General features: G+C 40.6%; 1 protein-coding gene across 7 annotated transcripts in view; it reads right to left on the bottom strand.

Moving 5' to 3' along the window:
* LOC144506355 (ribosomal protein S6 kinase alpha-3) overlaps positions 1 to 15087 on the bottom strand; it is a 113385-nt gene that overhangs the window by 31255 nt on the left and 67043 nt on the right. For all 7 annotated transcript variants that reach the window (XM_078232349.1, XM_078232352.1, XM_078232350.1 and 4 more), the window contains 6 exons: positions 14333 to 14414; positions 9919 to 9999; positions 6755 to 6834; positions 4000 to 4106; positions 3802 to 3839; positions 2143 to 2285 (listed from right to left, as the gene is read on the bottom strand). In XM_078232349.1, coding sequence (XP_078088475.1) covers positions 2143 to 2285; positions 3802 to 3839; positions 4000 to 4106; positions 6755 to 6834; positions 9919 to 9999; positions 14333 to 14414 — 531 coding nt within the window. The remainder of the gene's footprint in view (positions 1 to 2142; positions 2286 to 3801; positions 3840 to 3999; positions 4107 to 6754; positions 6835 to 9918; positions 10000 to 14332; positions 14415 to 15087) is intronic.

Below are 15087 nucleotides of genomic sequence, written 5' to 3'. Positions count from 1 at the left end.
GCGTAGGTTAGAGGGATTAGTGGGTAAATCTGTAGGGATATGGGGGTAGGGCCTGGGTGGGATTGTGGTTGGTGCAGACTCGATGGGCTGAATGGCCTCCTTCTGCACTGTAGGGTTTCTATGATTTCTATGACTCGATGGGCCGAATGGCCTCTTTCTGTACTGTAGGGTTTCTTTGATTTCTATGATTGCAAGCCCCTTCATAATTGTGAATGTTTCAATGTGGTCATCTCTCATTCTTATAAATTCCAATGAACGTAAGCCAAAATTTACTCACAGCCCTCTCATGCCACGGATCAATCTAGTGAACCTGCACTGTACCACCCCCAATACAAGTATATCCTTCCTTGGAGACCAAACTGCACACAGTATTCCAGCATGGTCTCATTTACATAATTGTAGCAAGACTTCTTTATGGTTGCGCTCCAATCCCCTTGCAATGGAGGCAACATGCCATGCCATTTGCCTTCCTAATTATTGACTGTAACTTCACACTAACTTTGAATTTCTTGTACGAGCACATCCAAGTCTCTCGAATCAATTTGCAAGTTTTCTGCCTTTTAATATTTTGCTTTTCTACTGAAGTGATTAACCTCACAGTCACTCGCATTGTATTCCATTTTCCACCTTGTTACCCACTCACTTAACCTGTCTAATATCTCTGCAGTTTGCATCCTTCTGCACTGTATGAATTCAATGATTTCAAAAAATAGGTGAGGCCCCAGCACTGATCCTTGTTGCACTCCACTAGTCACAGCCTGCAAACTTGAATATGCCCCATTTACCCTTCTGTCTGTTAACTAATCTTAGTTGATGCTGATATATCACCCCTAACTCCTCGAGTCCTTATCTTGCCTATTTACCTTTTGAAATCCAGGTATACCACCACATCTAATAATCCTATGAGTTACATCCTAAAAAAACTCTAGTAAATTTATCAAATAGGATTTCCCTTTGGTAAATGTTTTGACTTGTTCTAATTATAATATGCTTTTCTAAGTGCATTGTTAAGACTTCCTTAATAGATTTTGACACTTTCCCAATGACAGGCTAACTGGCTTGTAGTTTCCCATTTTCTCTCTCCTTTCTTTCCTGAATAGCAATGTTACATTTGCTAACTTTCAGGTTAGAAATTACAGCTTGTAAAACCATTTATAGTGAGTAATACCTCAAAGAGGGAAGTACTGCAATCAAGGGAGACTGGAACATTTAAGTGGAGAGCTCAAGTAGTCTTGGGACAGACAGGTTAAAACACTTGTCAGTACCCACTGGAATCTTCACTATGCCAAAGCGTAGCAACACGTCAGCTATCAACCACTTAAGCCTGTTCTGCCTTTCTATTACAACACTGCTGAACTGTATCTCAACTCCATTTCCCTGCCTTGATTCCACATCCCTAGTACCCTTAAAAACCTCTCCAATTTCCAATTGTCCATGCCTCAACAATTTTTTGGGGAAGATTGTTCTAGGTTTCCACCAACCTGCTGTGAAGGGTTTCACACCATCACTCAGGAAAAGTCTAGCTTCAATATTAAGGTTATATCCTCCTGTTCTGGGCGCACTCTCCAAAGGAAATAGTTTCTCTTTATCTACATTTAATCCTCTTTAATAAATCAAGTGGCTCACCCCTTAATCTTTTATACTCAAAGGAATTACAAGTCTAGTTTATGCACCATGTCCTCAAAATTTAACCCTTTAAGCCCCAGTATCATTCTGGTGAACCTGAGTTGCAACCACTCCAATATCCTTCCCAAACTAATGGGGTGCCAGAAATGAATGCTATCCTCAAGATGTGGTCAAACCAGTGCTTCACACAACTATACCATGTACAATTTTGAAATTCTAGCAATGGCAAAGTTTAAGGCTATAAACAAACCAACTAAAAATTATGCATAAAATGTAAAAAACATAAGAAATGACAAACTTTTGAACAGAAGGGGAACTAATTAGAGAATATTTTCCAGAAAATAAGCTTAAATTTTGAGTACTTCTTGTAACTGTAAATCAGTTCAAAGAAAATCAAGTGAAACAATAGAGTGAAACAAAATGTATTCCATATTGAGAAAACAACTGAGTGAATAATTTACAGGAATTTATTTCCTTAAAATAAAGTCTAATGGGGATACATTAAAAAAAGCTTACCATGAGAACTCCAAACGACCACCAGTCGGCACTCTGAGTGTGACCCCTTCGGTTGACTACCTCTGGTGCCATGTACTCCACTGTACCACAGAACGAATAGGCTTTCTTCTCATGATCGATAGACTCTTTGCTCAACCCAAAATCTAATTTTAAAATAGATTTGAAAATTCATGTTCAGACAATGCTTGTACAATTACTTTATGACAATTATTTGATGCCCAATCAATGAATTTGAAAAATATAGCCACAAGAGGAGGCTTAAAATTGGGGGAAAAGTAACAGAAACCTGATTGAGGGGAGATGAGGCCAGAATGGTCTTGCAATCATCTACACCCACAATAAGTTTACGAATGATAAGAGCCCCATTCACAAGTAAACAAACATTCCAGAGGGAGTTGCATGGAGGCACCATGATAGCTGATTTGCTGGCAGAATCTACAGGATCTGCACTGTGAGGACAGTGTTTAATGAAGAGATTGGCAATATTACCACCCAACAGGCATGCTGAACAGGAGATTCAGCAATAGAATAGGATGAAGCAGTCAGAGCTGCTGTTTGTAAGGACACAGTGACCAATGCCTTGATGGGCTCTTGAGTACGCAGAGAGATATATGAGAAGATGTTGGCTTATCTAATAGAGAGTCAGGCCTGAGATGATAGCAAGAGAGAAGGAAGGTCAAACAGCGCTGAAGAACTGGGATAGGATACTATTCTTTGTATATGCAATACACATTGTGGCAGTAAATAGGGGTAGAGGAGACAATCACAGGAGTCCAGAGAGCTCACATGGTGGCATAAAGTTGAAGTCAGTGGGGTGGAATTGAGGATCAATAAACTGTTCATATTCGGAGACAGGTTTAGCAGGTGACTGCAGTCCAGTTGCTATTTGAAGGTAGAGCATCAGAAGACACACTGATGGAATGAGCTCCATGGAATGAAGGTCCAGGTGTACAGCACAGGTTAAGGGGCAGGGGGAAAAATGGCAAAGTTGAAAATCACTCCAGGATCGCAAAGCAGCAAAAGAAAATGCTCTTTTGGTCCCAGGAGAGCGATTTGCTAGCCAGGAACCGAATTGTAGTTGACATTGAAAAATCAGCAGGCCAATCACAATCTCAGCTGGGAAAGTTTTGGGATTTATGCAACCAAGCAGCAGACCAGAGGTTCGACGGTTGAATTATATTATGCAGTCCAATGCGGAAATCGTGTCTTGATGTACAGGAAGCTGAATTTAAGAAAAAAGCTTGTAGTCGTGAAGGCAAAGAGCAGGCATGGTCAAGGGATGGGCAATGGTAGTTTAAACTAGAAGCTTATTTCACAATTAGGGCTAAAATTCACTCGCTCCAAGGACCAGTGAAATTTAAATAATGAAAGGGGAGATAATGTTGGGAGTGAGGGGGGGATGCTAAGGATGTCAGATGGTCAGGGATACTGATGCGAGACAGCAGCAAAGCAAAACTGGTAGAGGATCAGAGGACACACTGATGGAGGGATCGCCATGGAATGAAGGTCCAGATGTGCAGCATAAGTTGAGGGGCAGAGGGAAAAATGGTGACGTTGTAAGTCACCTCAGGATCTCAAAGCAGTAGAAAAATGTACTTTTGGTCCCAAAAGAGCAGCAAAACAAAACTGGTAAAACCTATATTAAATTAATTTACCCACCTGTCAATTTAATATGACCCTCTTCATCCAGCAAAATACTGAAATACAATGATTAAAATTCAATAAGTTAGCAATTCTGACAAGTTAGATTTCTATAAGAGCCATAGGAAAAACAAATTTTGATTTTTATAATGTATTCTGGTCAGCGCTATATTTACAAGTGCTCAGTGGAAACTCAACCCAGATTGAACAACTCACTTTTCTGGTTTCAGATCTCTGTAGATAATTCCCAGACTGTGTAGATGATCTAAAGCAAGTGCCAACTCTGCAAGGTAAAACTTCACATCCTCTTCAGTGAACATAACCTTGAGGAGATAATTTGCGTTGCACATTAAAATAGATTCATATAGCCCAAACTGTTTAACACTATGCAAAATTCAAGTTTAAAAAACATGGAAATGTTTGGGACAAAAACCTTTAGTTTATTAAGGATTTATCCAAGTTTTGCTATAATTAACTTCACTCACTCAAAAATGACAAGTTGTTAAACAACAGACTTATTTCCAACTGCAGATATCAGAGTAATTGCGCAGAAACAGACGATCGGAACCAAGGCCCTTAAATGTCCCAAAGAGCTGGAGACAAAAGTGCGAAGTAGGCCATAATTAGAAAAGCTGAGGGCCAAAGGTCTGAGGGTTTGCAAACAGAGGAATGAGTGCCAGCAAATATTGAAATTCATGAGAAAATTTGCAACACAAGGTAAACAGAAACAGAAATTAGTATTTTCTTAGGATGTGGGATTGCTGGAAAGGACACATTAAACATTCTTAGTTATCAAGCAATACTTTTACTGGCGCTCTCAGGGTTGACACACAATTTGGACTAAAGACAACTATAGGCCAGATTGGGAAGAGGTAGCAGGTTCTCTTGCACTTTCCATCACAAAGTACTTGGAGTAACACATTTAAACCCCACTGCACAGTGAAACGTCGAGGATCATTTGTTGGCAAGCGGCCAAGTTGGATTAAGCAAAATACATGAGAGAAGCTCATTAATGGAGTAGGCAATTGTGCTACACATTGTGGAATTTTCATGGCATCTTCTTGTCTCTCAAAACCAACTTATCCTTTGATCAGTGAGGGCAGAGGGAAGAACGTGGAAGAAATCTTGGAAATATAGCCCTAACTGGACGTTGAGCAGCAAGAGTTTTAACAACACCAGGTTAAAGTCCAACAGGTTTACTTGGTAGCAAATACCGTTAGCTTTCGGAGCGCTGCTCCTTCGTCAGATGGAGTGGAAATGTGCTCTCAAACAGGGCACAGAGACACAAAAATCAAGTTACAGAATACTGATTAGAATGAGAATCCCTACAGCCAGCCAGATCTTAAAGATACAGACAATGTGGGTGGAGGGAGCATTAAGCACAGGTTAAAGAGATGTGTATTGTCTCCAGACAGGACAGCCTGCAAGTCCAGGAGGCAAGCTGTGGGGGTTACTGATAAGTGACATAAATCCAACATCCCGGTTTAGGCTGTCCTCATGTCCTCAAGATCTGGCTGGTTGTAGGGATTCGCATTCTAATCAGTATTCTGTAACTTGATTTTTGTGTCTCTGTGCCCTGTTTGAGAACACATTTCCACTCCATCTGACGAAGGAGCAGCGCTCCGAAAGCTAATGGTATTTGCTACCAAATAAACCTGGTGGACTTTAACCTGGTGTTGTTAAAACTCTTACTGTGTTCACCCCAGTCCAACGCCGGCATCTCCACACTTTGAGCACTAAAGCAGAGAAAGGAAGGTACTTGTGCATTTAGGTTTTGCAGGATAAGTTGATCTGAGGCATGAAACTGTTGACAACCTGCTAACAGTCACACCATACGAAAGCAGCTCGTTTGTCTCTTACATATATAAACATATGAAAATGTCAGACAAAGAAAAAGAAAAGCTGGTCAAAATTAGCTGTCCCATATTGATCTAATGCGTTATGCATCAGAGTGGCAGTGCACACCCCCCCACCCTCCCGATCACTGTTGCAGAGTGGCAGCAGTGTGCCCCCCCTCTCCCTGCCCCAACAGAACAGCCTGCCCCTGGTGTGGCCCCACCCCCTTGACACTGCCTGATGTTGGCAGTCATGGTGAATATTTCAGACCGGGATTGGTGCTGGAATGCCTTACAGTCATAGACAGTGAAATGTGTGCGCCAGTTCAACTTTCTCAGCAAGGTAGCCTAAAAGACAGTTTGCCCTAAAAATGCTAGTATTTTGGGCAGTGCTAGGGTGTCCCAGCAGGCCTCAAATGACCTCTGGTTCTACCGGCGAGGCCATCACATCTGGTCCCCGTTGATTGGGGAACCATACTTGATCCCTGCCGGAGAGAACCTTCTCTGGCAAGGCCACAGAGGCAAACAATTCCGGACATAGAACATAGAACAGTACAGCACAGAACAGGCCCTTCGGCCCACGATGTTGTGCCGAGCTTTATCTGAAACCAAGATCAAGCTATCCCACTCCCTATCATCCTGGTGTGCTCCATGTGCCTATCCAATAACCGCTTAAATGTTTCTAAAGTGTCTGACTCCACTATCACTGCAGGCAGTCCATTCCACACCCCAACCACTCTCTGCGTAAAGAACCTACCTCTGATATCCGTCCTGTATCTCCCACCACGAACCCTATAGTTATGCCCCCTTGTAATAGCTCCATCCACCCGAGGAAATAGTCTTTGAACGTTCCAGGTTCGCTAATTACATTGAAATTAGAATGCAAATACATTTAAAATAATATGTACCGGCACCGTCGTGATATCCGGTGCGATAAGATCGCGAGGGGCGAGAAATCGGGCGCGAACCTGATTTGTCGGCTCTCTCGTACTGGTTCACCCCGCCCATCAGCCCGCAATGGTAAGATCGCCCTCAACATGTTTCACAGCATAATATATGCATTATCCTTTTGATCAGTTTCTACTCCATATACATTTATTTTGGATTAAAATGCATTGCGCATCGAAATTTCTTACCTCTTTGGATAGCCGCGTAAACAAGTCTCCTCCCCTGAGAAAATCCAATAGAAGGTAGAGTTTCCCTTCTGTCTGAAAAGCTTTAAAAAGAGAGTGTTACTTATGGGCATGAGTTAAAGGAGTCATCGATAAAAATTATTTTGGTAATAAACTAGAATAGGTTCAGAGTGCTTCATACAATTTCAGAGTACTTCATAAAATTCGGGCGGCACGGTGGCACAGTGGTTAGCACTGCTGCCTCACAATGTCAGGGACCCGGATTAGATTCCCGGCTTGGGTCACTGTGTGGAGTTTGCACATTCTTCCCATGTCTGCGTGGGTTTCCTCCAGATGCTCCGGTTTCCTCCCACAGTCCAAAGATGTGCAGGTTAGGTGGATTGCCTATGCTAAATTGCCCCTTAGCGTCAGGGGGATTAGCGTCAGGGGGATTAGCTAGGGTAAATGCATAGGGTTGTGGGGGTAGGACCTGGGTGGGACTGTGGTCGGTGCAGACTCGATGGGCCAAATGGCCTCCTTATTCTATTCTATGAATTTTCACACTCTTTAGTTACCACTTATGATCAAATCACACCTCAGTTTTGGTCTCATTTTAAGTTTCACCACAACAGATAGTAATCGTAAACCCGCAGAATAAGCTTGAAGTTTAGAATAATTCAGTTTTGCAAACCTGCCAGACGCCGTTTCTTGTATGCTTTTTGTTTTATCAAGTTAGCTTGCAGTCACATCTTTATGCTCCTACCCTCAATATTTTCTCAGATTCAGTATCACTTGTCATTCCAATAAACATTCCCTACTATTCAGAGTACATTTTTGTGCCCATTATCTAGGTGAATCATGACACCCAGGAATAGTATCAGAGAATCCTTGGACTGTACATCAATTACTAGAATGAGTCATAGGACTTCAGCATTCCCTTCTCTTCAAACTGTAATATACACCACCAGAACAAGGCTCAATGTCTAAACCAAAGCTGTTGGCAAGTGAATAGTCATACACCATTATTTCTCCTCAGTTCTTCAAATAAAGATGCTACTCATTATTGCTATACAATATACCAGCAACACCAACAGGGCTCCATGAACTGACATTGAACCCCATTTTCTATTTGTTGACTTCAATTAATGGCCAATTTGCAATTTAGTGCAACTTTACCCCCAGAGAGTTTAAAATAGAAACTTTAAAAAAATAAAACTAAAACTGGTCTGGCACCTCTGCTCGCCAACACAATCTTATACACAAAGCTTTTCTGGTAATTGCAAAGTAGGCCATCCACTTGTTGGGCTCCATTATAAATCATGTGATGCATTTATTCACAACCCAGTGTAGATGTCAATATTTAGAGTTTAAAGACACACCCATTTTGAAAAAGATACTCACTCAGTCTGAAACAGTTAATCGATTTCTAACAAGCAACAAGTTCAGTTTCTGCACAGACATGTATGAGTATACCATTTTCATCTCCAGTTCTTTGTAAAAAGGACCTGCATTTTTAAAGCTCCTTTCACAATGTCAGAATGTCCCAACACACTTTACTATTGCGTACTAAGGTGCATCATTATAGCAATTCAGGAAACAAGGCTGCAAGATTCCACCAAGAATAGCCGGAACTTTGTAGCCAACGGCAAACAAATGGTAGCCACCATTCTTTAGACACATTATTAAAATGTATATTTTTAGTGCAATTTAGTGTAATCGATTTCTGAAGTGAGGGATATGAATAAAATCATATTTTACATTTTTTGACAATGAGCTATAAAGAAAAATCTGGGAAGATGATCAATGGTATAGTTACAGAGGTATGTTTTAAAGAGCATCTTAAGAGGAGAGAGAACCAAGAGTGGCAGTGGTTTAGGAAATGAATTTCCAGAATCTAGGGCCTCAGCAGCCTAATCATAGTCAACAATGGGTAAAGCGATTAAACACAGTAAGAAGTCTCACAACACCAGGTTAAAGTCCAACAGGTGTATTTGGTAGCACAAGCCACTAGCTTTCGGAGCACTGCTCCTTCAACAGGTAAGTGGGATTTTTTTAAAAGCGATTAAAATCAGGGATGCACAAGAGGCCAGAATTGGAGAAGCACAAAGATCTCTAAGGGGTGTAGAACTGAAGGACAATTTGGACAAATGAGGCTTCAGGGAGCAGGGGGGCTTTGCAACAGATGAGATTTTAAAATTGAAGTGCCATTGGACAGTGATTCAACAGAAGTCAGTAAGCATGGGGTGCCGATAAATGAGATTTGGAACAAGGCAGCAAAGTTTTGGATGAGCAGAAGTTTATGTAAAGTAGAAGGTAAGAAGCCAACCAGGAGAACACTGGAATAGTCAAGGTTAAATATAACAAAGGCATGGATAAGAATTCCAATTACACAAATGAGTTAAGGGAGCGTTAGAGTTCAACGACATTACAGAGGTGGAAGTAGGCAACCTTGGTATTGGTGCAGATGCATGATCAGAAACTCAACTAGAGGTCAACACAACAAAGGACCAAAAATGTTCAACTTAAAAATTACAGGGAATGGAGCGTGTGTGTGTCGACCAAAGACAAAGGCTTCAGTGTTTTCAATTTTTAGTTGGAGGAAATTTATGCTCATCCAAGATTTGTGCAACAACTCAGACAGTTCAAGAAGATGGCAGAGGAGATAGAGCTGACTGTTGTCTGCATATGCAAGGAACCTGACATGTTTACAGATGATATCAGCAATGTAGATGAGAAACAGAAGGGGGCGAAGAATAGATCTTTGGAGAACTCAAGAGGTAACAGAATAAGAATGGGATGAGAAGCTATTGTAGACTATTTTCTAGTTACAAGTAAATAGATAAGAAAGGAACCAAACTAGGGGCGTTCCACTGGCTACGTCCATCTGACGTCCAACAAAGCAGCAGTCCCACGGTAGGACATTAAATCACAATCCTCCGAATAAAAGGCAAGAATGCTATCAACGAAGCCGTGGCTAATATTTCAGACTAACGGACCAAGATGTGTCCAACAATAGCAACTGAAGCAGGAACCACACCACCTCCATATATTCCAAAAGCTCTTGCTCTGAAGATGTCAAATATAATTGTTAAAGTAATCAATAATGAACTGACTCTCATCCATATCTACAAAGATTATTGCAATTTATATTTGATCCCTCTACAGTGATTTCTTTAGAAAAAACTCACCATAGTGTAACTTGACGATGAATGGATGATTCACTTCAACTAATATGTCTCGTTCCATTTTAGTTCGAACTCTGTCTCTTACTGGAATGAAAGGTAAAATAAAAATGCTTACGAAGGCATTTATAAAATTTGTAAAGTTGGTGGTAACATGAAATATACACATGTCAAAAAACTACTGATATCACTGAATAGGCGAAAGATGGTGGCAGGTGGTGAAGAGAAAGAATTCCAAATTTCTGCTCCCTTGCATGAAAAGTGTTTGCTGATTTCATTCCTTCTTTCAGTATTTCAGTGTCAAAATGATATTACCTTGTTCTTTAGTCACCAGCAGTGGAAATAACTTATCAACTCAATTGAATCATTTTAACATTTTAAACAACTTGATCAGAACACTGCATAATGTTCTATGCTCAGCCACGGTTAAGGCTTCTTGCCTTATGGAGAAACTGCAGATTATGTGAAGTGGAAGTATGAGACAAGGAAAGATCATGGAATCTCTATATTAACATCCCTTATAAAATTTTGAGCATAAACAGAAATTTGCCTGATGGTGCAGAAACTGTCCTGAACTGCTGAGTGGCAAGAATGCTTGAAGTACTTGAACAATCTAATAGCTTGGAGCAAGTGAGTACACCCACAGCTAATATTTGAGGTATTTATTTAATGATGGATTACAGGACAACATTTAAATTACTCATGTGAACTTGTAACAACGCATAACATAAATTCCAGAATTTAATAAATGACAAATTTATTCAGAAAAATCAAGAGTTCTGCTATATCACAACTAGCGTCAGATTTCATATTCATATTGGTCACATAACTCAAGAGTTTGCATAACTCAATCCCAACTAGACCAAACTGTAGCATATTCATTAATGACCCACTGAGCAGATTGCTCTTCCTTAATCGATGCTCATGGAATCACTGAAACTAGGAGGAAGTCAATCCGACATACATGCTGGCTTTTTGAAAGATCCAAGTCTAGAACATTCTACCTGTCCAACTCCCTTTTAAAATATTTATGAATTATAAGGCCATAAGCTATAGGAGCAGAATTAGGCCATTTGGCCCATTGAGTCTGCTCTGCCATCAGATCATGCCTGATGTGTTTCACAACCCCATTCTCTCACCTTTTCTCCATAACCTTTGATCTCCTTACCAATCAAGTATCTATCTCTGTCTTAAATACACTGAATGAAGTGGCCTCCACAGCTTTATGTGGCAACGAACTCCACAAATTCCCTACCCTCTGGCTGAAGAAATTCCTCTTCATCTCGGTTCTAACAGGTCGTCCCTTTACTCCAAGGCTGTGCCCTCGGATCCTAGTCTCGCCTATTAATGGAAACATCTTCCCCACGTCCACTCTATCCAGGTCTTTCAGTATTCTGTGAATTTGAATTAGATCCCCCTCATCCTTCTAAGCTCCATCAAATATAGACCCAGAGTCCTCAGGTGCTCCTCATACATTAAGCCTTTCATTCCCAGGACCATTCTTGAGAACCTCCTCTGGACCCTTTCAAAGACCAGCATATCCTTCTTTTGATAGGGGGCTCAAAATTGCTTACAATTTTCCAAATGTGGTCTGACCTTATAAAGCCTCCAATACATTCCTGCTTTTGTATTCTAGTCCTCTCAAAATGAATGTGAACATTGCATTTGCCTACCTAACCACCAACTCAACCTGCAAGTTAACCTTAAGAGAATCCTGAACTAGTGCTCCCATGTCCCTTTGCGCTTTCGATTTCTGAATTCTCTCCCTATTTAGAATTGCATCAGCTTTCCAGGTTAGGGCACGTCAGATCCCAACAACTTGGTGAAGACAACTCTCCTCATCTTCCTTTTGAATCTTCTGTCAATTATGTTAAATCTATGACCTCTGATTATTGACACTGTCAAAGGGAGCAGCTTTTTTTCTTCTGCTCTATCAAAACCCTTTACCTCGAATTTTCTATCCTCTTGTTAGGCGACCTTCTAAACCTCTGCTCCCAGAACAGTCAACTTTTCCAACCTCGATCGCTGGTAATAACCTGTCATTTAACATGTCTGTACAATTTCTATGGTCTTAATACAAGGCCTAAAATTGCAATACTCTAGTTGAGGCCCAAAGAATGAAATTCTTGCATTATCTCTGCTTTTATATTCCATTTTCCTAGTTATAAACTCAAGTAACCCAGATTTTTTTTTAAAAGCACAGTGTCAATTTACTTTAAGGATTCAGGTATCTGCATAACAGCTCTACTCATCCACACTTACAAAATGACATTTATAATATTCTTTCTATTCATGTTAGTTCTGCCGAACACTTCACACTTCTCTACACTGAACTCAATCTGTCAGGTTTTTTGCCATTTCACCATCCTGTATGCCATCCAGACGACTCCAACTATCCTCATCAGTACATCTAGTGGAGGCTTTGTGGCATGATAGCAGCATCCATACCACTGGACCAGAAATTCTGGGTTGGTCACAGAAGGCGAGTTCCTAACGCAGTTCAACTGGCTGAAATCAGCTTGGGGAAAAAAGTACGTATGAAGATACGCTAAACAAATACGATCCAAACTTTATAATGCTGCTCCCGACAATACAAATTTAGGTCATTTAAAAAATTCAAAAATAACTGACCACTGGGGAACAGCAATGCAAGTCACCTCAGTCTGAAAACCACCCATCCACCATTAAGCTCGGTTTCCTGTCACTAAACTAATGTATCCATGTTGCCATTTTCCCTTTAATTCCATGGACTTCCATTTTGCCAAGCCTCCAGTATCACACTGCCAAATGCTGTCCAGAAGTCCATATATGCCACATCGACTGCATTGTCTAAATGCAGTCGATGTTACCTCAATGAATTCGATCGAGTCAGTCAGACATGATTTACCTTTAATAAATCCACGCTTGATCAACCCATTCCCTTCCAAATGAAAGTTTATTCTGTATGGTTTCCAATAATTTCCCCACTACCGAGCCTGTAGTTCTCCAGCTTAACACCCTCACCTTTCTTGAAACATGATACATTTGCAACCTTTCCAGTACTACTCTTGTACCCAGTGAACCCTCAGATTGTGACCAATGCCTTTGCTATTTCAACTTTTGCTTCTTCCAGCAACTGAGGATGCATTTCATCTGAACCAAGTGACTTACCAACTTTCAGTGATGTTCATCTTTTACAAAGTTTTCTCTGTCTATTGCTATCCTGACCATACCTTCCTTCTCTTGTAACGTTCAGATCATCCGCTTTATTTTTGAAGATAGATACAAAGTACACGTAACAGTTTAGCCAGTTCCTCAATTCAATGCGAAGATTTCCATTTACAACTATAACAGGCACACCATTTTCCTTGGCTAGTGTAACCTTACACATTGCATATTTATAAAATGTGTTAGGGTTCAATTTAATGCTGCCTACTAATCTTTACTCAAAATCTCTTCAATTCTCCTCCTGCAGTTTCCAAATTTCTCCTGTTATTAATGGAATCTTGCTCCTGACATTTGGCGTAAAGCCTTCTTCTCCTGTTTATTTTCTGTGTCAGATACATTAATTTTGGATGTTCTACCTTGCCCTTTAAAAGAAACATGCCTAGTCTGTGTTTGAACTCTCCCTTCCCCTAATTTATTCCATCACCCATTCATTACTTTACCAACTAACTGCATTTTCCACCTACTTGTACTAGGTTACTCTCTTACCGCCGACAATTATGTCTTTTTTCCCCCCAACATCTCTTTGTTCATTTTTTCCCATTGGGAGAAGGGGGAAGAGAGAGACAAAAAGTTCAAAAATGAAGACAAAATGCACAATAGAAATCTCTAGAAACTGCTTTGCTAACAGCTGTTTTAGAATGTTACAATGTTTTCCATTTTCTTTTCGATATTCTTCACTTCGCTATTGAGTTGAGTCCAATATGGGGGCCAGTAACCAGAGTAATAATGCATTACTGGTATATCCTCTACAGATAAAAAAGTATTTTACTAATGAAGTCTTGCTCAAGGAAAAGCTTCTGGATGAGGCTGTCATTTTCTTTAATGCACTCTGCGAGTTTATATGTGGAAGCTATGGGAGTTCAAGGTGAGCTTGAAGCCTAAGATGGTACTTTCTCTCTAATACAAAGATAGACTAAAAGACCAAAATGATCCACACATTATCAATAAATTATACTTCAGTTTAAATGCATGTGACTTCCGCGATTCATCTACTTGCAGTAATTCAACTTTAATGGAATGCGCATGCATATCCATAAATCAGAATTGCAAATAATACAAGTAGGTGGAATAAAAATTTGGTTTATTCAAAGCAGAATGGGGTCACATCAGAATATTGAATCAAAAGCATTGTCTAATGGGTAGTGCTGTACAATAAGGTTATTCACTATAAATGCAAACTCAAGAAAAACCTGTATTAAAGTAAATTAAATACCTTTTAATGTTGCCTTTTTCAGCACCTTCATAGCATATAGCTGCCCAGCATCAGAACCATGGGTTTTCTTAACCAGAAAGACCTAAATCCAGTGGCAGGCAGAAAAAAAATGCATTTTATGTAACAATCTGCATTTATAGTACCTTTAACATACAAAAGACATCCTGTGGAGTTCCAAAGAAGTGTGATCAAAATCAGCACTGTGCCAAAGGAAGAGCTACCAGGAGTAACTAAAGGCTTGGTCAAAGAGGTAGGCTTTAAATAAGGTCTGGCAGGATGAATGAGGCAGAGGTTTTTTAGGGGGAACATTCCAGAATTTGGGACCAACTTCTTTTTAGAGTACGGGTGATTTATTTAAGTGGTTGCACCCCTTAAAATGTGAGAGGTCCCGCATATGCAATCATTTCACAGAAATCACAGAAACCCTACAGTGCAGAAAGAGGCCATTTGGCCCATCGAGTCTGCACCGACCACAATCCCACCCAGGCCCTATCCCCATATCCCTACATATTTACCCGCTAATCCCTCTAACCTACACATCTCAGGACACTAAGGGACAATTTTAGCATGGCCAACCAACCTGACCCGCACATCTTTGGACTGTGGGAGAAAACTGGAGCACCGAGGAAACCCACGCAGACACGAGGAGAATGTGCAAACTCCACACAGACAGTGACCCAAGCTGGGAATCGAACCCAGGTCCCTGGAGCTGTGAAGCAGCAGTGCTAACCACTGTGCTACCGTGCCGCCCCTTT

Source organism: Mustelus asterias, chromosome 17 (genome assembly GCF_964213995.1).
Source record: "Mustelus asterias chromosome 17, sMusAst1.hap1.1, whole genome shotgun sequence".
NCBI lineage: Eukaryota > Metazoa > Chordata > Chondrichthyes > Carcharhiniformes > Triakidae > Mustelus > Mustelus asterias.
Note: the sequence above shows the minus strand (reverse complement) of the source record. Positions and strands in the feature narration are given on the sequence as shown.